The sequence below is a fragment of the Asterias amurensis genome, chromosome 3 (assembly GCF_032118995.1).
Source record: "Asterias amurensis chromosome 3, ASM3211899v1".
NCBI classification, from domain to species: domain Eukaryota; kingdom Metazoa; phylum Echinodermata; class Asteroidea; order Forcipulatida; family Asteriidae; genus Asterias; species Asterias amurensis.
Window position 1 is genome coordinate 25,672,514 of NC_092650.1, and position 23,983 is coordinate 25,696,496.

The 23,983-nt window shown below is 38.3% G+C and overlaps 1 protein-coding gene across 1 annotated transcript in view; it reads right to left on the bottom strand.

The window, feature by feature from the left end:
• Positions 1 to 23,558, bottom strand: part of LOC139934795 (uncharacterized) — a 44,352-nt gene extending 20,794 nt beyond the window's left edge. Inside the window, exons 1-13 of the mRNA XM_071929199.1 lie at positions 23,371 to 23,558; positions 22,325 to 22,361; positions 18,900 to 19,077; positions 18,423 to 18,589; positions 12,975 to 13,154; positions 12,348 to 12,440; positions 10,803 to 10,930; positions 9,534 to 9,747; positions 8,540 to 8,557; positions 6,647 to 6,960; positions 4,603 to 4,647; positions 4,089 to 4,136; positions 2,469 to 2,589 (exon numbers count right to left, since the gene is read on the bottom strand). Of these exons, the coding sequence (XP_071785300.1) occupies positions 2,469 to 2,589; positions 4,089 to 4,136; positions 4,603 to 4,647; positions 6,647 to 6,960; positions 8,540 to 8,557; positions 9,534 to 9,747; positions 10,803 to 10,930; positions 12,348 to 12,440; positions 12,975 to 13,154; positions 18,423 to 18,589; positions 18,900 to 19,077; positions 22,325 to 22,361; positions 23,371 to 23,409 (1,582 nt within the window). The 5' untranslated portion in view covers positions 23,410 to 23,558. The remainder of the gene's footprint in view (positions 1 to 2,468; positions 2,590 to 4,088; positions 4,137 to 4,602; positions 4,648 to 6,646; positions 6,961 to 8,539; positions 8,558 to 9,533; positions 9,748 to 10,802; positions 10,931 to 12,347; positions 12,441 to 12,974; positions 13,155 to 18,422; positions 18,590 to 18,899; positions 19,078 to 22,324; positions 22,362 to 23,370) is intronic.
• Positions 23,559 to 23,983: the final 425 nt, after the last annotated feature.

The window sequence follows — 23,983 nt, forward strand, 5'->3', positions numbered from 1 at the left end:
GAATTGGATTGGATTGTATTGGATTGGATTGGATTGGATTGGATTGGATTGGATTGGATTGGACTGGACTGGATTGGATTGGATTGGATTGGATTGGATTGGATTGGATTGGATTGGATTGGATTGGATTGGATTGGATTGGATTGGATTGGATTGGACTGGACTGGACTGGATTGGATTGGATTGGATTGGATTGGATTGGATTGGATTGGATTGGATTGGATTGGATTGGATTGGATTGGATTGGATTGGATTGGATTGGATTGGATTGGATTGGATTGGATTGGATTGGACTGGATTGGATTGAATTGGATTGGATTAGATTTTATTGTATTGGATTGGACTGGATAAGATTGGATTGGATTGGATTGGATTGGATTGGATTGGATTGGATTGGATTGGATGAGATTGGATTGGATTGGATTGGTTGGATTGGATTGAATTGGATTGGATTGGATCGGATTGGATTGGATTGGATTGGATTGGATTGGATCAGATTAGATTAGATTAGATTAGATTTAAACCACAAGGCAGACTGATTGAGTAACTTTGTTAATGATTTGGGGTTGAACAAAGAAAGAATCACTAGAGCGGGATTTAAACAAACGACCTCCGGGTTTAACGTACTGGCGCTCTCAACTGAGGTCGACGTTGGCCTACAAGAAGAGATAATTGTTCGCTGAATGCATTGTTTACAAGAATGCATCAGTGTACAATAATAGTACGGCCGTTTTCATACAGCTTGTTCCTGTTTCAACAGAAAATAGTCAGCGCAACAAAATTGTGCCTATACCAGAATAAGGTTTTTTTGCGTTTTTCTAATAGAATGATGAAAACATCTTTTATTTATGCAACAAGGGTGGGTGTTATATTCACTTCCTTGATGAAAAGATCAAAGCCCAAGCCTCTGTGGGCGATTGGCTTATCATCAGGTCACCCCAGCACCTCGCACTTGTGGCTTTTTTTAATTCCATAATAATGAGGATTGGATCTACACCTCCACTACCCGGATGCCAAGGCTAATCCTGTCGTTATTTCCTCCTACTTCATTAATTAAAAAAGACCTCTTTGTATAATAAATAACAATAGTAATAGAGGCTTCTAGATAATAGACGCATACCCGTTACTCAGTAACGCTCAAGACGCTTTAAAGGGTCTATGTACTTTTTGCAGGACAACAAAAACATGTCTACACATTTACACTAAACTTACACATTGTGAAGATAAAAATGGCAGAGAGCTTCCCTGAAAATCATAGTTGCTGAGGTGCTGTAGTTTTTAAGAGATGAGTAAAACAATGTTATGAACGTAGTTTTCGTCTCAGTGATCATGAGACGAAAATTATTTTAGCATGTAACAACGTACTTTCATTACATTGTTTTACTATTTTCTCAAAAACTACAGCACCTAAGCAACTCAAATTTAAAGGAGGCTTTCTACTATCATGATCTTCAAACAGTGTTAAGTTGAATGAAAATCTGTTGACATTGTGTTTTGTGTAACAAAAAGTACCCAAATCCTTTGACATTAGTTCTTGCAAGGATGGGAGTACGTTTGAATGATGAGATCTATACTCCTTTACATTTTACCATGTAATGGTTTACAATGCACAATGCTGTGGCACAATATACTGCCAATCAAACCAGGAACACTTGGGCAAACCCATTCTCTTTTCGATAAGCGCACGTGCGTTACACAACACACGGGACCAACGGCTTTACGTTCCAACCGAATGACGACGCAATGACTAATAAGTGTCTTGCTTATTAACGGGACACAAGTGTTATAAATGGGACTGGAGCCAAAACTCTGCTGATTTTCAGAGCTTGAATAAGTTACTTTTAACCGCTCGCCCACGACGCCTCCACAATAAAAAAGACACACCTGTTCTGTGAATGCTGCTTTGCTAACAATTAATTGTTTTCTTCTGCATGCTTTGTATATATTTCACATCTGTTTGTATATATTATTCAAGCCATTGGACACTTTCGGAAAACAGTATTGTCCAAGGCCCACACTTCGTGTATCACAACTTGTATATAAAATAACAAACCTGTGAAAATTTAGGCTCAATCGATCATCGGAGTCGGGAGAAAATAACGGGAAAATCCACCCTTGTTTCCGCACGTTTCGCTGTGTCATGACCATGCATGTGTTAAACAAAAAAATCCGTAATTCTCGCTATCGAGAATTGATATTGTTTTAATGTTTTCTGAAAAAGTAAAGAGTTTCATGAAACAATATTTCAAGAGAAGTCTTTCACCATTATATTCTGTAAACCCTGTAAATTATTTGTAAATCTGCGAACTTTTAATTTCGTTTCTGTACCGAAAGTGTATAATGGCTTTAAGTTTTCGTAATGTTTCAATGTCAAGCGCTATGATCATGTTATTTGGAATAGCGCTGTACAAGCATTGTAAATGATTACTGTTACTAATAATTAGTTGTGTTTGTTAGGCCCAGCTTACCAATAGTCTCTGACGCAGCTGATGTAGAAACGGTTTCGCCATCTTTCCTAGTTACCGCAAGCTGTTTACCCAGACTCAACCCTAAAGCTTCCGCCTCTTGCAACACACGCACGGCTTCTTCCTGAGTCAAAGATGGAATTAATAACAGAAATTGAATAGTTGAAAAACCAAAACAAAAACATTATACATGGTAGTAGAAAAGTAGGATTACGACTTCGTATAAGGTTTGTGGTACATCATGTGATGATATTCTCGAATTGAGTTAGAGTGGTTCTGAAAAGTAAAAACTGTATGTTTTCAATGCAATGGTAGTCAATAGTTTCAGAGAACTTCATTATTTTGATTGCTAACGACTGTTCACTGCCAAGTGCCGTTTAGATAATCTAATTGGTTTTTTTCTTCAGACTTCACTTGCAAATTGAGTCTTTTCTAGATTTCAATTTGTAAGTCAAATATCTACATGAATAAACTCGAAATGGAAGCAACCTCGATCACCCACTGGATGTCCTTGTTTTTGACTATCTATGTAGGCCCATGAATAAGATAAATTTATTATATTTTATCTTTTAGTTTCTGTATTCTGTTATTGAATCACCCAACAGGATTGTCGGAGCTGGCAAAATACTTGCAGACAGTATTCATGCTTATGTGTTATCAACCTTATTCATGAATTGGACGTGAGGAAATGTCTGGTCCAATCCGTTTTGGAGTCAGGATCAGATAGTAAAACTATGCACTTCAAGTCAGTGGACACTTTTGGTAATTACTCAAAATAATTTTTAGCATAAAAAACTTAGTTACAAGTAATGGAGAGCTGTTGATAGTATAACACATTGTGAGAAACAGCTCCCTCTGAAGTAACGTAGTTTTCGAGAAAGAAGTAATTGTCAACTAATTTGATTTCGAGACCTCAGATTTAGAATCTCGAAATCAAGCATCTGAAAGCAACTTCGTGTGACAAGGTGTTTTTTCTTTCTTTAATATCTCGCAACTTCGAGGATCGATTGAGCTCAAATTTCACAAGTTTGTTTAACTTCAAGCAAAGACACTGACACATTTTTGTTTGAAATAATCTTTCAATTCTTTTATGTTTTGTGTGTTTAGGTTTTCAGATACAGTGTTCTCGAATATGACTTCATTGTAGATGGAAATATCTCACGGTAAAGAATGTTTTCTAGTATAAACTTAATCCATTTATGTCAGTAAACTTTCAAATTAAACAATGCTGTTGTTTTCCAATCAGGTATAACACCTTTAAAGACAGTGGACACTATTGGTAATTGTCAAAGATCAGTCTTCTCACTTGGTGTATCTCAACATATGCATAAAAAAACAAACCTGTGAAAATTTGAGCTCTATTGGTCGTCGTGAGTTGCGAGGTAATAATGAAAGAAAAAACACCCTTGTCACACGAAGTTGACATACGAAGTTCGTGGAAAACTACGTTTTCTTTCTCGAAAACTACGTTACCTCAGGGGGAGAAATTTTTCACAACGTTGTATTCTATCAACAGCTCCCAATTACTCGTTTACCAAGTAAGGTTTTATGCTAATAATTATTATGAGTAATTACCAATAGTCCATCCACTACCTTTACGCTAAATGTAGTTACTACAATTACCTTTGTAAATTCCGCTCCACTGCTACCTTCCATCTGTACCAGAGTTTCCTGCAATCAAATTTCCAAAGTTGTTAGTTTATGAGGCTTTTATAACACTGTAAAAAAAAACTCCGTAAAATTTACGGCACTTCACCTGGCAGCCAGGTAAAGTGCCGTAATTTTCACGGTGGAAGTTTTGTAAATTGTGCCTTGAAGGGGTAGTTTTTACTACTGAAGGGGTAGTTATTTACGGCACCCTAGCTGCCAGGTAAAGTGCCGTAATTTTACGGATATTTTTACAGTGTAACTCAAATTCTCAGATATCTAGGTACGCCACATTCTACTACAGCAACACAACACAAACATAACTCTAAAAATAATTTCTAAGTGTTAATTTAAGTCGACATCATGTGATGTTTGTTGACGCCATGGTGACGTAATTGGAGTCTTTATCACGCCCCACCCAAACATGAATTAATTGAAATAATAACAGAGCTTGATGAAAAACAATGGTGAAACTAATGCAAAAACTTACTTCCAAGTATTTTGCAGCATTACTGGGTGTAAGCGACGTGAAGGCCTGAAACAGTAAGCATTAACATTAGTGTATGTATTTAGTTTGCGGTATTAAAAGAAAAAGTTAATATCTACTAAACAAAAATATACTATAAAAAACAAAAAAACAAAAATCTACTTGCCAGGTACAGTTTGTTCTTTTACAGAACTTTCTGTAGTCTTACTATATTTTTTTATTTATGCATTATGACCGCGGAGTAGATTTATCGGATTTTGTTCTCGGGAGATTTTTCAGTGTCCAACATACTGGTGATCAAAATAGGTTTTCTACCCACTTAGTGGAACATAACATGGTGTACAGAAAAACCCATTGAACTTTTAAGAGAGTTAAAAACCGCAGTTTTAGTGTTATTAGTGCATTGGACAATCTTGTTATAATAGTTATAACTCGCCTTCCTTTATGTAAAGTACAACCTTTTAACCGGCAACACAAGCTGTTAAAAAAGCTTGTGTTGCCGGTTAAAAGGTTGTACTATGTGAAGACAATACCCAAATCCATTAAGGAAAACAGGAAAAAAAATTCAAGGAGAGTCAGATTGACGGAAGATCCGGAGACGAAACAAATCAAAGACAACAGGATAAGAAGGGGAGAGATCTCAAGCTTAAGACAGTCATAGAAAAAAGCAGCTCCTAAAAATCAACTTTCAGTTTAAAAGATACGTTTGCAGAAGATGCACTGTCCAACTAATTGTGACAATTTTTACCTCGATATATAAGGGTTGTAAACATAAGAATTGCGGGAGGGGTGGGGGGGTGTAAGATGTTAAAATTGTCTTTTGTGATAATATAGACACTGATTTAAAAGTTTCAAAGAAACAGGTGGTTATATGAATGGTTGAAGTAAAGGGTAATACCACCATTGTTTATTTTTAAACTTGTGTTTTGAATGATTTGGGGTTAAACAGAGAAAAATGGGCTTGAGCCGGATTCGGAACCTGCGACGTCCGCATTTTAGTGCTGGCGCTCAACCAACTGAACTATCTAGCCCTTATGTCGGCTGCCTCTCCCGATAGTTGTCAATATATTGTTCGGTGACAGTCAAACCGTTCATCAACCCGTAACTGCCGTATGGCGATGCGAGGGTCAACATGGTCGGAGTCTTGAAATGTTGGACTAGGTTTTGTTTTTGCTATTCGTTGTCAATAGTTTACAACGTTCAGTCAGCAAAATCAGCAAAAAGAGAAGAAAAAAAATGGAAGCCTATAATGCAGGAACCACTATAGTCTTAAGTGTTTTGTTAACGTTGTCGGCGTTAATGCTGACCGGATACTGGAGCAGAGACATTTGTATATCAAACAAACATCTGGGCTAAATTTCAAGCAGCTGCTTAAGCAGGATTTTTTTGCTAAACAAAGTCTTTGCTGAGCCGAAATGGGCATGATACCAATCACAAATGGTACATGTGACATGGTAGTTTTGCTCAGCCTGGTAACCTCATTCTGGTTAGCATGATTTTGTTGTGCCGAGTACTATTTTGTGCTTAAGCAGATCTATTGATTTGGGCCCAGGATCCAACTATGTGGCTATGCCCACATTCCCTCCGAGTCAGTCGATGTGGCGCCCTCTACAAAAAGCTAGCGTTGGCGATCAAGAGTACCTAGCCTGAACATCCGACGTCACACTTGGCTCGTGAATAACGCCAGAGGGCCTCTGTAGCGTAAGTCAATCCCCGTTCATGATCACCTTTCCACCTACATTTATTTCACACACAGTCGAATCCTACGTACCAATATCACATGCAAGTACATCTACTGTTCATAATACACCTGTGGACATTGCTTGCAGACAACCGAAAGTAAGCTTTCCATATCTATGTTTTGATTGGTCCGAGGTGATGTTTGTCAGCTGCACACACATCACCTCCGACCAATCAAAACACATATTAAATGTAAGGCTACATCACTGCATTTTTATCCAACGACATAAATGTATCCAATGAAATCACTGAAAAACAAGTACATGTCTTTTGAAGATAAAGGCAGGGGATATATAAGTCTACCTACGTTAGTTGTCGTATACTCTTCTCCAGTCGCTTGGGACGTACTTTCAATCACATCGGTAACTGAGTTATCCACCTCGTTTGGAGAGGTCATCATCGGGTGCGAAGTGGTCGATCCCCCTATTTCGGGCACGCTTGTGTGACAGTCACACGATTCAGTCACGTTGACCTCTGGACACGATGTCACCGTGTTGTTACAGTCACATGCCGCTGTTACAGAAGGACATGTTGACGGTGGCTCTGAGGCTGGCTCAGTGCTCGGTGGTGACGTTCCACAGCTACAACTTTCGTCATCGTTGCCTTCATCACTCTGTGATTCTATTCAATAATTTGATTCAATTCAATATGACGTTCAATATGGCACAAAAGGGCAGGGGACCGGTCCTTTTCAGTCGCTGGTCCCCGGTGCTGGAACGCCCCATCAATTCATATTCGGAACACCAACACACTCCGGACATTCAAGAGTAAATTAAAAACACATCTATTCTTATAATCGTAGCACTCTTCCAGCGCATTATTATTATTAGTCCACATTCCTTTTAGAAAAAAAGTTAAATTTTGATCAGTACGTATAGAAAGGTAAACAAATAGAAAGCGCATAAACAAAATTCATATTGTAATAAATAAATAACTAGAAACGAAGTATATATGTACACGAGAGGAGCGAATTCATGAGGCTGTTAGGGTAGGGGAAGCTTCTAACTCAAAAGAGCCCGAAAATGCTGATGAATTCTGCCAATACTTTATATTATGTCATGATATCTCACACAGTGGTATCGCAATTTAATGGTGTGTATACCTTGTTTGATGGCCTTTGTTGGTGCAACACATTGTAAGCAAAGAGGTATTGGCGATTTATGGAACTAAGGTTGTGTTTCAGAACTTCATTTTCATTAAATAAGTGTCCTGATAATTTTCTTGCCGGGCTGTTTAATAGGGTCATATTGGTATGTATCGGTTGTCCGAAAATAAATGACCGTAACCAAGTAATAATTGTAGTGTGAAACTCTGGAACTGTTGACATTATAGGAAAGTAATAATTGTTCGCACTTAAAGGCAGCTGACACTATTGGTAATTACTCAAAATACTTATTAGCATAAAACCTCGAGTGGTAACGAGTAATGGGGAGAGGTTGATAGTATAAAACATTGTGAGAAACGGCTCCCTCTCAAGTGGATAAGTTTTAGAGAAAAAAGTAAAATTTTCCATGAAATTGATTTCGAGACTTCAGATTTAGAAATTGAGGTCTCGAAATCAAGCATCTGAAAGCACACAACGTGGTGTGACAAGGGTATTATTTCTTGGTGATGAGTAATGGTGAGAGGTTGATAGTATAAAACATTGTGAGAAACGGCTCCCTCTGAATTGACGTAGTTTGCGAGAAAGAAGTAATTTTCCACGAACTTGATTTCGAGACCTCAGATTTAGAACTTGAGGTCTCGAAATCAACCATCTTATCGCACACAACTTCGTGTGACAAGGGTTATTTTTCTTTCATTATTATTTCGCAACTTTGATAACCGATTGAGCTCAAATTTTCACAGGTTTGGTATTTTATGCATAAGTTGAGATACACCAACTATGAAGGCTAGTCTTTGACAATTACCAACTGCCTTTAAACATGTTGATCTGAGAGAACGATTTATACATGAACTGTTTCTCAGATTTCGGAATGCTTTGGCCAGAGACGCGTATTGTACCAGCCCCTGCTGCCACCTCACTGAACGGCGATGGATTGGATGTCCTCCAAAATACACAAAGTGACGTCAAGAAGTCTAACTTCAGCATTTCCGACTTTGAGACAAAGTCTATGAATTGTCATGACCGCTGTCGACAGAACATTATTTTTTGGTATGTCACTTTAAGGCCACTGTAGGTTACATTAACTAAACTTACCATTTCGTAGTTTGAAATCTATCAGTCGCGGAAGAGTTGGTCAACAGAACAGGTTAGCAAGGACAAAGAACAAATACTGCACAGCATTGGTACAATGTTGTTTCTCTTCCATGTTGGCTTTTAAATATTGACATTATTTTGTTAGTTTGTTTCAAAATCTATTTGATTTTGTGTCAAAATTAATACAGTACTATGTTAGTTTGAGAGTTGATAATTACTTTGAGTTGATACACCAAATCACATTGTTCGTGTTTTTACTTTGGTGTTTTAAAGTCTAATTCAGTGTTTTGAAGTACTCGTTTTCCAAAGACGTCATCACGCCGTCCTCGTAGAGGTAAAGTGATGCTGCATCAATGGAAAACGCACGCGTGGCTTGCAGGATGGGCATGAGCAACTTTCTGACGTCACACTTCGAGGGTCCATCGGAACCCCTTTTCGTTTTATTTACCAACTGTTTGCATTTGAGCTACCTGTCCAACTAGATGTTATTTTTCCTGGCCTCGGCAGCTCATTTACATCACGTATGATACCTTGGTAGGCGACATAATCAAAGGCTGGGACACTTTTGGTAATTACTCAAAATAGCTGTTAGCATAAAAACTTACTTGGTAGACAGAAATGGGGAGCTGTTTCATAGTATAATACATTGTGATAAACGGCTCCCTCTCTGAAGAACGTAGTTTTAAAGAAAGAGGGTAATTCTCACCCAAAATATTAAAAGACTTTGAAAGCATACAAATTTGGTCAACGAACAATCGTGCAACTTCGAAGATGTATTGAACTGAGTCAACAAATGTCATTGTTTTTTTGTGGTGTTTTATATATTTTGGGATACACCAAGTAAGAATACTTGTCTTTGATAACCATTGATGTCCAGTGCCTTTATTAAAATCGGAACGCCAAATAAAAAAAAAATATATATATATATAAATTACGCAAGTCGCAAAATGATTTGAATCAATGAATCAAATTAATTGAATCAATGTTGTCTTACTTGTAATTTCAAAGGTCCCTGTACCACCAGGTTTAGTTCCTCCACCACCTTGAAGAAACAGATGGTCGCTAAGCAGATACCCATGAGCTCTCTTGGTAATCATGAACTCGATGATACCACCTGAACCTCCTCCACCGCAGAACATGCTAGTGTTGTCGTTGCGGGCGCCATCGCCACCGGTCGCTGTCAGGAATCCATTTCCACGTATCTCAATCTGAAGATAAGAGAAGTCAAAGACCGTGCATGGATTGGTGGTTATGGCTACAACTTGTCAAGTGAAGATGCGTTAATGCATAGAAGGCATAGTAGCAACACTCTTAGCGACAGCCACAGCCGTAGACACAACAGGGGGTGGATTTCACAAAGAGTTAGGACGAGTCCTGACTTAGGACTAGTCCTAGGAGGGCTAGTCCTAAGTAAGTAACTCGTCCTAACTCGAGTTAACTCGTCCTAACTCGAGTTAAGACTAGTCTGAACTCGATATGAAATCCATGATTGTTGTGCCGAGCATTTTTGTTTTTATAAATTGTTGTGCTTACTTAGCAGAACAATGTGCGTAAGCATAAATGTATTTCACCATGATTTCTCAAATAAGAAGAACATTTCTATGCGTGCATCATGGACGTTTACCGTGGATTTGCATTGTTACGTCACTCGTGTACTTACCGCGGGTTAGCCAGCACTTACTTCACGGTAAACAGCTTTATTGAATATTACAACCTGCTAAGAGTCGCTCCGTAAACATAAAACGGCTGCGGTGCTTACAGGTTTTATGAAATTTGGCCCAGGGCCTTATATTATGTAAAGAACAATGAGACGGTTATTGCATTAATGCGCTGTTTAATGGGAAGGTACACGTTGGGTAATTACTCAAAACAAATATTAACTTAAAAACAAATTGATAACGAGCATTGGAGAGCTGTTGATAATATAAACATTGTGGGGTACGACTCCCTCTGAAGTAACGTAGTTTTTGAGAGAGAGGTCATTTCTCACTAAAATATTAAAAGACTTCTCGTAGACTTCTAGCTAGAAGTCTTTTATTCCTATCTGAAAGCACACAAATTCGTCATTTTCTCGCCCTTTCGATGACCAATGAGCCCAAATGTTCACAGGTTTGTTATTTTATGCTTATGATGGGATACACCAAGTGAGAACACTGGTCTTTGACAATTACCAAACGTGTACAGTGCCTTTAAGAACTTAGACCCTAGTTGTTTTTGTTGTTAACAAGATATTTAGGAATCCTTTTGTCAAATATTGCTTTACCTCTCTGGCTTTCATTCTGATGAGCCCACCACTTCCTCCCCCTGCACACGGCTCGCTGTCTGGATGCCGATCGAGGAATTCATTGTCGAAGACAAACCCAGACTGTCCACTAGCTGATATATGACCCTCTTGCGGAAATAAGGAAAGGACAAAGGACAAACAGTCACCAATAACATTCGAAAACTTTGAAGATGCTATATTGGAAGAGTTGAAGTAAACCCCCAACCCCCCCCCCTCCCAAAAAAAAAAAAAAAAAAAAAAAAAAAGAAGAAGAAAAAAAAAAAAACCGCATCGACCAAAAGAAAGTGGGGGAAACAGCAAAATATGAAATGCAGAAATTGTATAGTTATCTTTTGACTTACATTTTAAATTAACCTGTTAAATTTAATATATTCATCCTCAAATATTCTTTACGTCAAAGCGACATTAGGAAGTTATGCTCTACCAGCCAGGCTCCTAGTGGATGATGATACCCACATTTCAACCCCGGAGAAGGTGGAAACTTGTCCCATGTGACAGTTGAATTGGGTTGATAGCCCAAACCAGTTAAAGGAACACGTTGCCTTGGAACGGACGAGTTGGTCAAACAAAAGCATTTGTAACCATTTTTTATATAATGCATATGGTTGGAAAGATGTTTTAAAAGTAAAATACAATGATCCACACAAGTTTGCCTCGAAATTGCGTGGTTTTTCTTCTACTGTGCGAACTAACACGGTCAGCCATTTATGGGAGTCAAAATTTTGACCCCCATAAATGGCCGACGTGTTAGTCGTCGAGGTAAAAAGGAAAACCACGCAATTTCGAGGCATGTTTGTGAGGATCATTGTATTCTACTTTTACAACATCTTTCTACCCATATGCATTTTATAAAAAACGGTTACAAACGCTTTTCAAAGACCAACTCGACCGATCCAAGGCAATGTTTCCCTTTAAGTGTAGCCCTTATATCTTGAAGTGGCTGGCAGAACAGAAATCGTAACATAATCTGTGCAAACTGGCGGGGCACGCTGATGCTTGGGGAGGAAGACTGAGCTGAACACCTCGTATTAGCCCTGGGCTCAATTTCATAGAGCTGCTAAGCACACAAATTTGCTTAGCAAATTTACAGGTGAATTTCAGGACAAGCAAACAACAGCAGAATACCAGTAACAAGCAATATGCAACACATGGAAATTTGGTTGTTAATCCTGTTTTTTATCAAGGAAGAGAAATGTCATGCTAAGCAAATTTGTGTGCTTAGCAGCTCTATGAAATTGGGCCCTGGTGATTTACTGGTGGCAATATCACATTAAACAACAATCTGGACGAACATTTTGATCGGAAGAAACTTGCGGGTACAACCATGTGTAAGGCTCTTTAGTTTGATTGTTGACTCTGAGAAGAGCCAGTTTGTTCTTGACGTTTCGACCAGTATACTCTGCTCGTCTTCAGGAGGAACCTGATGTTTGCTAAATCAATATATAGTCTGTATTTCCCTTGAGAAACATTTAGCATGGAATACGAGTTATATTGAGTAGTATTAAACAGTTTTAAATTTCTTACCAATGGAGATCTTCTGTTTTGCAACAAATTCAACAGCGCCCTCACCCTTTGGGTTTGTCAGAATAAGCCCGGTGGCAAACTCCTTTTTACCTCCTGAAAAAAAGAACGATGGAAGAAAGTTTAAACTGTAGACAAAAAAAATCAACATTACACGAGGAGCACATGCAGAACTCCATCTGTCTTCTTGTCTGCTGCAAAATCACTACCTGACGACTGAGAACAAAACGCTCATACAAAACGATGCTGGGATTTTACAGCTTTTATGCCCTCCGGCTTAGGCTTTGCCAGTTACGTTGAAAACGTGCACTTTCGGTATACGGAGCTTCAAGTTGACCGGAGCTAAGCCGGAGCCCATCCAGCCATGATTTCGAAACGGCTATCAATCAATCGGCGAACGAGCTTATCCTAGTCTTGGAATCAAGTCGGTAATTGTTAAGCGCGGTGTAGCTACGGGGACGGTGCACTCATCCTCGATCCCAGTACGTGTGTGAGTCAGTGGCACGCGCTACCTACGACCGTTGCATGAATGTATACAGTAATCGCAATGTGACTGTTGCACGAACGGCAGCATGTGTGTTTGTAACAAATAGGCAGCGCCTAACGACTTGTCATCAAGTCTAAGCTTACCCGAGCTTCCACCTATGAGATGGTAACCGTCTCCCATGTGATAAGGATACCCGAACTTGCTGACTTTGAATGGCGGGAATGTAATCGTCTCAAAGGCTCCCCCACCGTAAGATCCGTGGCCTGCACCACCAGGGGGCGTGGTCTCGTTCAAGACACCCCCTCCGCCTGGACCATTCTTCACTGAGTGGGGAATAGTACAAAAGGAAGGTTTGTGAAAACACAAACTTAGAACAGAAATACACAGATAATGGGGCTGTAGTGAATTCAATAAAGCTTATTTAGCATAACATGCAATTTTTTTTGCGAGGCAAAAACAGGTTTACTAGGCCAACACTGGTTCTCCATTCACTTTCTGCTTAGCAAATAACTTTGCCAAAAAGATATTCCTGGACACTAGCAGACAGGCCTGGAAACGATAATAATAGATATAATAAAAAACCTTTGGACTTAACATAAACACACGGTGTTAAATAACTTCTCATTACCCTTCACTTCACTTCTGCCTAAGAACTTATAGGTTGTAAATATTCTGTACATACAGTATAAATGAATTTTGTTTAAAGGCATGGGGAGACACCATTGGTAATTGTCAAAGACCAGTCTTCTCTTTTGTGTATCTCAACATATGCATAAAATAACAAACCTGTGAAAATTTGAGCTCAATCGGTCATCGAAGTTGCGAGATGACCGATGACCGGTGTTCTTCAACTCAGTGTAACAAACTATTTACTTTACAAAAGCGGGCTGTTCGAATCATTTCTAATGCTGGTTATCGTGATCATTCAGCTCCACTTTTTGAACAATTTAAACTTCTAAAATTAAATGATCTTTATCGCCTTAACTTAGGTAAGTTTATGTATAAATACAACCATAATGCATTACCTTCTTGTTTTAACTCTTTCTTTACCTTAACTTCAAATATTCATTCGTATGATACTCGAAGTACTCGTAAGAAAAATCTTTATGTCCATTTCAACAGAACATCTTTATTTAGAAATAGTCTTGTCCAACGTGGTACTACATATTGGAATAGTCTCAGTGATTCACTTAAATCTGCACTTACTTTGTCAAAATTTGCAAAAAAATTAAAAGCAGTCCTTAATTCTTAGTTAAAGTTATGATATATTTTCCGGATGATGTTTGTCTTTGTACCCATACATGTACATGTTTTGTATGTAAGTCAGTGTTGTGGTAGTCTGTTGGTGTATTTGTTTGTTTTGTTCGTCTTTTGTCTGTCCGTAGGTACGGGAACAAAAGCTTTGCTTCACCCTATGCCTAGATGTTGTCCTGTTTGTCATTATCTACTCAACTTCGGTGTAAATTGTTATTGTCTTTACTTCATCTGTGGTTTGCCATTATTTATTCATTACCATGTATATTAACTTTAATGATGTACACAAATGTAACTTTATGGCAACATTGAAATAAATGTATTGAAATGAGATAATAATGAAAGAAAAACAACCCTTGTCACACGGAGTTGTGCGCGTTTATATGGTTGATTTCGACACCTCAAGTTCTAAATCTGAGGTCTTGAAATCAAATTCGTGGAAAATTACTTCTTTCTCGGAAACTACGTCAATTCAGAGGGAGCCGTTTCTCACAATGTTTTATACCATCAACCTCTCCCCACTACTCGTTACCACTCGAGGTTTTATGCTAATAAGTATTTTGAGTAATTACCATTGGTGTCCACTGCCCTTAAAGTTTTTATTTGATAAATTCGTCACTGTAACTATCTGATGTTATAACCCCCCCTTTTTCCACAGATATTTTTAAAATCATCATACCTCAGAGATGCCAAGTCCAGAGGACAGCTATGTGTGAGACTTTTCAAAGCTCAATCCCCCCCCGAAATCTTTTTTAAAAGGCCTTTCGAAATCGACGCCCAGAAATTTAATTGTGGACAAAGAAGTGTTACAAAATGCATCAAAAACCTCTTCAGAATAATTAAAACTAACATGAGGTACACAGAATATGTTGATGGTTAATGTGGAGGTACGATTGTGTCAGATTATTTCCTTCCAACCCCCCCCCCCCAAAATAAAATTGACTAAAAATGATGTCCAAAATCCTCCGCTCACTTCCTCTGCCTGTTGTGTCTTCGCTAGTGGAGTGCATTTAACGGGTTTGCTAAAACGAATCGGAAAAAACTTGTGCGCAAAAAACGTTTTGCGCTCTGCCGAATTTTAGTTGAACCTGCTGGAAGAGCAAAAGCGTGCGCAATCTGCAAATTTGTGCTCTGTTTGTACAAAGTTTGTACAAAAAAAATGATGATTCTGATAAACTGCGTGCAATCTGAAGACTGTGCAAACATTGAAGATTGCGTTTTTTTGTACACACGAGCGCGATTTGGCAATGCATGACGTCAATTTTTTTTCCCGGTTTGGCCCCAATGCGTGAGAAAATGGTTGCTGTGCGTGTGAGCGTGAGACAGAGCCCAAATGCGTGGGTCTCACGCCTAATGCGTGAGACTTGGTAGGTCTGCAATTCAAATGAGACACTACACAACCATACACACACAAATTGGAAACTACCCAACCATAAACAATTAACGGGTAACTACACAACCATCAAACACATGTCAATGGGAAACTACACAACTATACACAAGTCAATGGGAACCGACACAACCATACACAAGTCAATGGGAAACTACACAACCACACACAAGCCAAAGGGAAACTACACAACCATACACAAGTCAATAGGAAATTCCACAACCATACACAAGTCAATGGGAAACTACACAACCATACACAAGTCAATGGGAAACTACACAACCATACACAAGCCAATGGGAAACTACACAACCATACACAAGTCAATGGGAAACTACACAACCATACACAAGTCAATGGGAAACTACACAACCATACACAAGTCAATGGGAAACTACACAACCATACACGAGTCAATGGGAAACTACACAACCATACACAAGTCAATGGGAAACTACACAACCATACACAAGTCAATGGGAAACTACACAACCATACACAAGTCAATGGGAAACTACACAACCATACACAAGTCAATGGGAAACTACACAACCATACACAAGTCAATGGGAAACTACACAACCATACATCAGTCAATAGGCAACTCAGAACCATACACAAGTCAATGGGAAACTACACAACCATACACAAGTCAATGGGAAACTACACAACCATACACAAGTCAATGGGAAACTACACAACCATACATCAGTCAATAGGCAACTCAGAACCATACACAAGTCAATGGGAAATTCCACAACCATACACAAGTCAATGGGAAACCACACAACCATACACAAGTCAATGGGAAACTACACAACCATACACAAGTCAATGGGAAACTACACAACCATACACAAGTCAATGGGAAACTACACAACCATACATCAGTCAATGGGAAACCACACAACCATACACAAGTCAATGGGAAACTACACAACCATACACAAGTCAATGGGAAACTACACAACCATACATCAGTCAATAGGCAACTACACAACCATACACAAGTCAATGGGAAACTACACAACCGTACACAAGTCAATGGGAAACTTCACAACCATACACAAGTCAATGGGACACTTCACAACCATGCATATGTCAATGGGAATTGACACAACCATACACAAGTCAATGGGAAACTACACAACCATACACAAGTCAATGGAAATATACATAACCATACACAATTAAGTCAATAGGAAACTACACAACCATACACAAGTCAACGGGAAACTACACAACCATACACAAGTCAATGGGAAACTACACAACCATACACATGTCAATGGGAAACTACACAACCATACACAAGTCAATGGGAAACTACACAACCATTACACAAGTCATTGGGAAACTACACAACCATACACAAGTCAATGGGAAACTACACAACCATACACAAGTCAATGGGAAACTACACAACCATACATCAGTCAATAGGCAACTCAGAACCATACACAAGTCAATGGGAAATTCCACAACCATACACAAGTCAATGGGAAACCACACAACCATACACAAGTCAATGGGAAACTACACAACCATACACAAGTCAATGGGAAACTACACAACCATACACAAGTCAATGGGAAACTACACAACCATACATCAGTCAATGGGAAACTACACAACCATACACAAGTCAATGGGAAACTACACAACCATACACATGTCAATGGGAAACTACACAACCATACACCAGTCAATGGGGAACCACACAACCATACACAAGTCAATGGGAAACTACACAACCATACACAAGTCAATGGGACACTTCACAACCATGCACATGTAAATGGGTATTGACACAACCATACACAAGTCAATGGGAAACTACACAACCATACACAAGTCAATGGGAATATACATAACCATACACAATTCCAGAGATGCCAAGTCCAGAGGCCAGCTATGCGTGAGCTCAACCCCCCCCCGAAAAAATTTGCCAGTTTTAGAAGCTTCCTTTCGAAATCGCCGCCCAACTTTTTATTTTTTTTTTTATTTTTTTATAAAACAAAATCAGAAATTTTATTCTGGACAAAAAGGTGTTCCAAAATGTGTCAAAAACCTCGTCAGAATAATTAAAACTAACATGAGGTACACAGAATATGTTGATGGTTATGTGGAGGCACGATTGTCTCAGATTATTTCCTTCCAAACTAAAAAAACAAATCGACTAAAATGATGTCCAAAATCCTCCGCTCACTTCCTCTGCCTGTTGTGTCTTCGCTAGTGGAGCGCATTTCACGAGTTTGCTAAAACGAATCGGGAAAAACTTGTGCGCAATAAGCGTTTTGCGCTCTGCCGAATTTTAGTTGAATCTGCTGGAAGAGCAAAAGCGTGCGCAATCTGCAAATTTGTGCTTTGTTTGTACAAAGTTTGTGCAAAAAAATGATGATTCTGATAAAGTGCGTGCAATCTGAAGATTGTGCAAACATTGTAGATTGCGTTTTTTTACACACGAGCGCGATTTGGCAATGCATGACGTCAATTTTTTTTTCCCGGTCTGGCCCCAATGCGTGAAAAAATGGTTGCTGTGCGTGTGAGCGTGAGACAGAGCCCAAATGCGCTTGGTAGGCCATCAAGCATCTGAAAGCACACAACTTCGTGTGAAATGGGTGTTTTTACTTTTATTAGTGTCTCGCAACGTTGACGACTAATTGAGCTCAAATTTTCACAGGTTTGTTACTTTGTGCATAATTTATGTAGAGATACGCCAAGTGAGAAGACTGGTCTTTGAGAATACCATCAGTGTCCCGTGTCCAGTATATATAAAAGCATCTTTGAAATTCGCTTCAAGTGAGCACTGTGTCTGATCATAACTACACCTGAACTCAAGCCCAAGCCTTATGGAAATAGTGGTTCTGTGAGTGTGAAATCATTATAAATCAAAGCAAAGTAAATTCGCCCGTTTATGAACTAGCATTAATTGTTTTTTACATACCTCCATAACCACCGATGGTTCCCCTTTCATTGAATACATCTATATGTCCATCCAGCCGAAGACGGGTACCAATGATGACGTCACCTTTCAGGCTTTGGATTGACACAGCAGGTTGACCGGTGAAAGTGACCGCCAGACTCCCGCCCAAAATAATACTCCCGTTATGTCTGGCAATGAAAAATCCAGCAACAACTGATCTTTAAGATATTGATTGTACCCGGATACAAAGTTTGTGACATGTTGCAAATCAATTGTATGTATGCAGCCTTTTCAACTAACTTGGTTATAAAGTAATAACCTTATACAGGTGACATTTGGTACTCATATTTCGAAATAATTTGTGTGAAAAAAAGGTTACCAGCCAAAGTCCTAAAAGTGCAAACTGTGCACCGGGTACCTGTTAAATTTTGGTTGTAACATAAATTTGTTATACTTTCCCCTGTAGTTCATTCATCGCGAATGAGACTTAATACTCACCTAAATATCGCCACTTGGTACGGCCAAACATCACCATTCTGCTCGATGTATTCTCTGTCCTCAAGTGCACCCGTTAAAATCTCCTCAAGATCGGTAGGGCTAGAGGTCGACGAGTGCCTCCATGTTGCCTCTGTCGTGTTGATCAGAAGAGAACCCTCATCAAGTACGAGTGGATCGTCTAGTTAAAAAAACAATAAAAAATAATCACTCTTTTGTCATAATAAAACATAATAATAACTTATTTTTTATAAAGCGTCTGACATAAATAAATCCCTCAAAACGCTATACACAGAATTGTTTACATAGTATAAACATTAAGCTAAAAATACAGCAAGATTACATTTTACAATAAGACTGAATAAAAAAAAGATAAAACAACGACGCAACAATGAGATACACCAATACGAGTCAATCAACAATATCACACCACAAAAAAACGCAATAAATGAATAAAATACTAAGTCTCAATGATACTGTCAAAAGCACTGTACACGTTTGGTAATTGTCACAGACCAGTCTCCTCACTTGGTGTATCCCATCATAAGCATACAAGAACAATCCTGTGAAAATTTGAGCTCAACTATTGGTCGTCAAAGTTGCGAGAAAATGAAAACACCCTTGTTGAACGAATTTGTGTGCTTTCAGATAGGAATAAAAGACTTCTGGCTAGAGGTATTTTAATATATTTTTTAGTGAGAAATTGCTTCTTTCTAAAAAACTACGTTACTTCAGAAAGAGCCGTTTTTCACAATGTTTTATACTATCAACAGCTCTCAATGTTCGTTAATACCAAGTCAGTTTTTAAGTTAATATTTGTTTTAAGTAATTACCAAACGTGTACCTTCCATTTAAAAAGAAATGTTTTTGTTTTTGGATTGTATGGGCTTAATTTCAAAGAACTGCCTACAGCTAGGTCCTGCAGTTCATGGTCAGCAAAATATGCTTACCAGTATAAGGTTACCAACCAAAACTACCATGTAACATGTGCAATCCGTGACTGGTAGCCTGCTCAATTCTGCGCTCTTTTTCAAGCAATAATTATTTTCTGACTAAGCTGCTCTTCGAAACTTGAAAAGTAAAAGTTCAATTTAATAAGTCGTTGCATCACCCACTGCTAAAATAAAATTGGATTCGAACTGCCTTTAGCTACCTGTCAATCTCATGTTCATGTTGCGTTTTTAGGCTTTCGGAAAGAGTTTTTTCTCATTATAGACGGAAATATTTCATGGGGAAAACAAAAACGATTCTAGATGAAGTATGCTTCCAGACTAAAATTAAACAGAGACTTGTTTTCGTTGTAATTGTTCGTACGTAAAAGCAGCTCTGCAGGGCCCAATTTCATAAAGCCTGTAAGCACAAACATTTTTTTAGCATGAAATGTCTTCCTTAATAAAAACAGGATTACCAACAAAAATTTCCACGTGATTTTCAGGATAAGCAAACAACAGCTGAATGCCAGTAACAAGCAATATGCAACAAATTAAAATTTGGTTGGTAACCTTGATTTTATCAAGGAAAACATTTCATGCTAAGCAAATTTTTGTGCTGACATGCCTTTTGAAGATGGGCCCAGTGCTATAGTGTTGCTCTGCGACTGGCATCGTTCCCGATTGTGTTTTAGAAGTTAAAACAGGCATCACGATCGGAGTCGTGGCCAGCACAAATTAAACGTAACTCAATTTTGCTCTCTCGATGTTACCAGAGTTTAAATTTGTCAAAATAAGAAAAAGAGTGGAAGGGAAACATGATATCTTCGCATTTTACATTCAGAACCCAGACATGTTTTTGAACCCGTGTGGAGAATTTGAGTTTAATCCAAAAGTTTACCCAACAACAATGCGGTCAAGACTAATGGGCACTTTTTGACAACCTTTTAACTTTTCATATTTTAATAGAATGTTAAGCAAACCCCATGTTGACAGCTGTTCATAATTCATAGTGAAGTAAAAAGAAAAGATTGAAGAAAAAAATATAAATTTCACATTTTATATTCCCTGTAGATATTGCACCTGGATAAACATTGTGCACCGCAGAGAATGTCGATGTTGACCAACTTATTAATTAAAATCAATTTTAGGGTAAGAAGTCAATCGATCTGAATATACGTGAAGATTTCTATAAATATTTGAACTTCGTGAGTCTCACTTAAGTAAACCACATTTTGACAGCTGTTCGTGTTACTGAAGTAAAAAGAAGAGATTTAAGAAAAATACCCTGTACATTTGAGATAAAAACCATAATATATCTATACTTAAACGGAGCGCACACCTTTGGATCCGCTTTGTTGTTTAAAGGCAGTGGACACTATTGGTAATTACTCAAAATATTTATTAGCATATAACCTTTCTTGGTGACGAGTAATGGGGAGAGGTTGATGGTATAAAACATCGTGAGAAACGGCTCCCTCTGAAGTGGCATAGCTTTCGAGAAAGAAGTGATTTTCCACGAATTTGATTTCGAGACCTCAGGTTTAGAACTTGAGGTCTCGAAATCAACCATCTAAACGCACACAACTTCGTGTGACAAGGGTGTTTTTTTCTTTCATTATTATCTCGCAAGTTCGATGACCGATTGAGCTCAAATTTTCACAGGTTTGTTATTTTATGCATATGTTGAGATACACCAACTGTGAAGGCTAGTGAGTCTTTGACAATTACCAATAGTGTCCACTGCCTTTAATCTTAAAGACAGTGGACACTATTGGTAATGTCAAAGACCAGTCTTCTCACTTGCTGTATCTCAACATGTGAATAACAAACCTGTGAAAATTTGAGCTCGATTGGTCCCTGGAGTTGCGAGATCGAAACCGCTACTTTTATGGGCGGGTCATTGTGATTAACGCCCCCATGTTTTGCGTTGAACTACTACAATTATTTATTTGTAAAGAGTCAATTATCTTTTCTGAATACTTCACCCCGTCAACATTCATGACTCAAATTTGGCACCTATACATTGGACCCATTCCCGATGACACGAGAAAGTGATTTGGGTAATCTGTTAAAGCCATTGGACCCTTTCGGTACAGAAACAAAAAAAAGTTCACAGATTTACAAATAATTTACAGGGTTTACAGAAGGTAATGGTTAAAGACTTCTCTTGAAATATTAGTCCATAAAATGCTTTACTTTTTGAGAAAACAGTGAAACAATATAAATTCTCGTTAGCGAGAATTACGGATTTATTTTAAACACATGTCATGACACGGCGAAACAAGAGTGGGTTTTCCCGTTATTTTCCCCCGACTCCGATGACCGATTGAGCCTAAACTTTCACAGGTTTGTTGTTTTATATATAAGTTGTGATACACGAAGTGTGGGACTTGGAGAATACTGTTTACCGAAAGTGTATAATGGCTTTAATTTGGATTACTTAACAAAAATTCTTTAACATTTAAAATACTAAAAAGTAAAATACGGTCAACTTACAGTTTTCAATTGAGCTGGATAATTCAATGTTCGCAACCTGGAGGGAAACAACACGACAAATGATAATTATGGGGTCACATACCACGATGGTGTTATGTACTCCATTGATGACTCAAACTGTTCGTTTGGATGTTGTATACCGTAACCCGTAAGGTAATTATATGTCGTATACATTTTATTATTTCGTTCCCTCGAAAGTTGTAAAGCTCTCTTTAAAGGGAAGGTACACGTTTGGTAATTGTCAAAGACCAATCTTCTCACTTAGTGTATCCCATCATATGCATAAAATAACAAGCCTGTAAACATTTGGGCGCAATTGGTCATCGAAGTTGCGAGGAAATTATAAAAGAAAAAACACCCTTGTTGGACGAATTTGTGTGCTTTCAGATAACTTTCTCGAGAACGACGTCACTTCAGACAGAGCCGTTTCTCACAAATTTTATGTTACCAACAGCTCTCCGTTACTCGTTACCAAGTAAGGTTTTATGCTAGTACTTATTTTTAGTAATTACCAATAGTGTCTAGTGCCATGTCGAGTAAATAAATATTGATAACGAAATATAAAATTTCGAAGGCTATCTCAACAGCTGCTGTTCTTAAAGGAAGTGGACACTATTGGTAAATTCTCAAAATAATTATTAGCATAAAACCTCACTTGTCAATTAATCATGGGGAGAGGTTGATAGTATAAAACATTGTGAGAAACGGCTCCCTCTGAAGTGAAATAGTTTTCGAGAAAGAAGTAATTTTCAACGAATTTGATTTCGAGACCTCAAGTTTAGAATTTGAGGTCTCGAAATCAAGCATCTGAAACACAACTTCGTATGGAAAGGGTGTTTTTTCTTTCATTATTGTCTCGCAACTCCAACGACCAATCAAGCTTCACATGTTTGTTATTTTATGGTTATTTTGAGATACACCAAGTGAGAAGACTGGTCTTTAACAAGTACCTTTAGTGTCCAGTGTCTTTAAGACATTAAAACGATTTTCTTTTTGCATTTTCTCATCGCTGTTAAGAAAAAAATATAGAGAAAAGGAATACTCACCAGAGAAGCCCAATATATCACTGCGGCGACGAACTTCATCCTAACCAACAGTGAGGTTGGTTCAAAGAAGAAGAAGAAACATATTCCTCGAGTTCTCTTAATAGTTCTGGATGAAGTCCAAGACAGCGAGATCTCAAAGTTTTACTGTTCTCTCTGAGAGTGAATGGTTTAGTAACTTTCCAAATGATAAGTTGCTTCAATCTTAAATCTGCTCGATGAATATTCCCGGGAAGCCTACTTATAGTTTTCAAAATCAAGATGTTGTAAAACTTTGTCCGGCTATTATAAGTTGACCCTATTTTTACAAAGACAGTTCAGACTTGTATCCACCAGAACTCGCAATATTGGCTAAGTAGTGAAACCTATTGCGTTTTCATAGCGTAGTTTGCTAAGTATTACATTATAGCTCCCGGACAACACGTTTAGGAATTATAGACAAAAGCAGCCCACCATAATGCGGTAGATGTGATAAGAGCAATCACAAGTCGCTCCTACCCATTGCTTATTAAAAAGACAACTGTTACAATCCACATAATGCATTCGAACGACTATAGGGCTTATAGACACAGTGAAAGAAAGAAAAAACAATCAATTGAAGGCGACACGAAGGGAG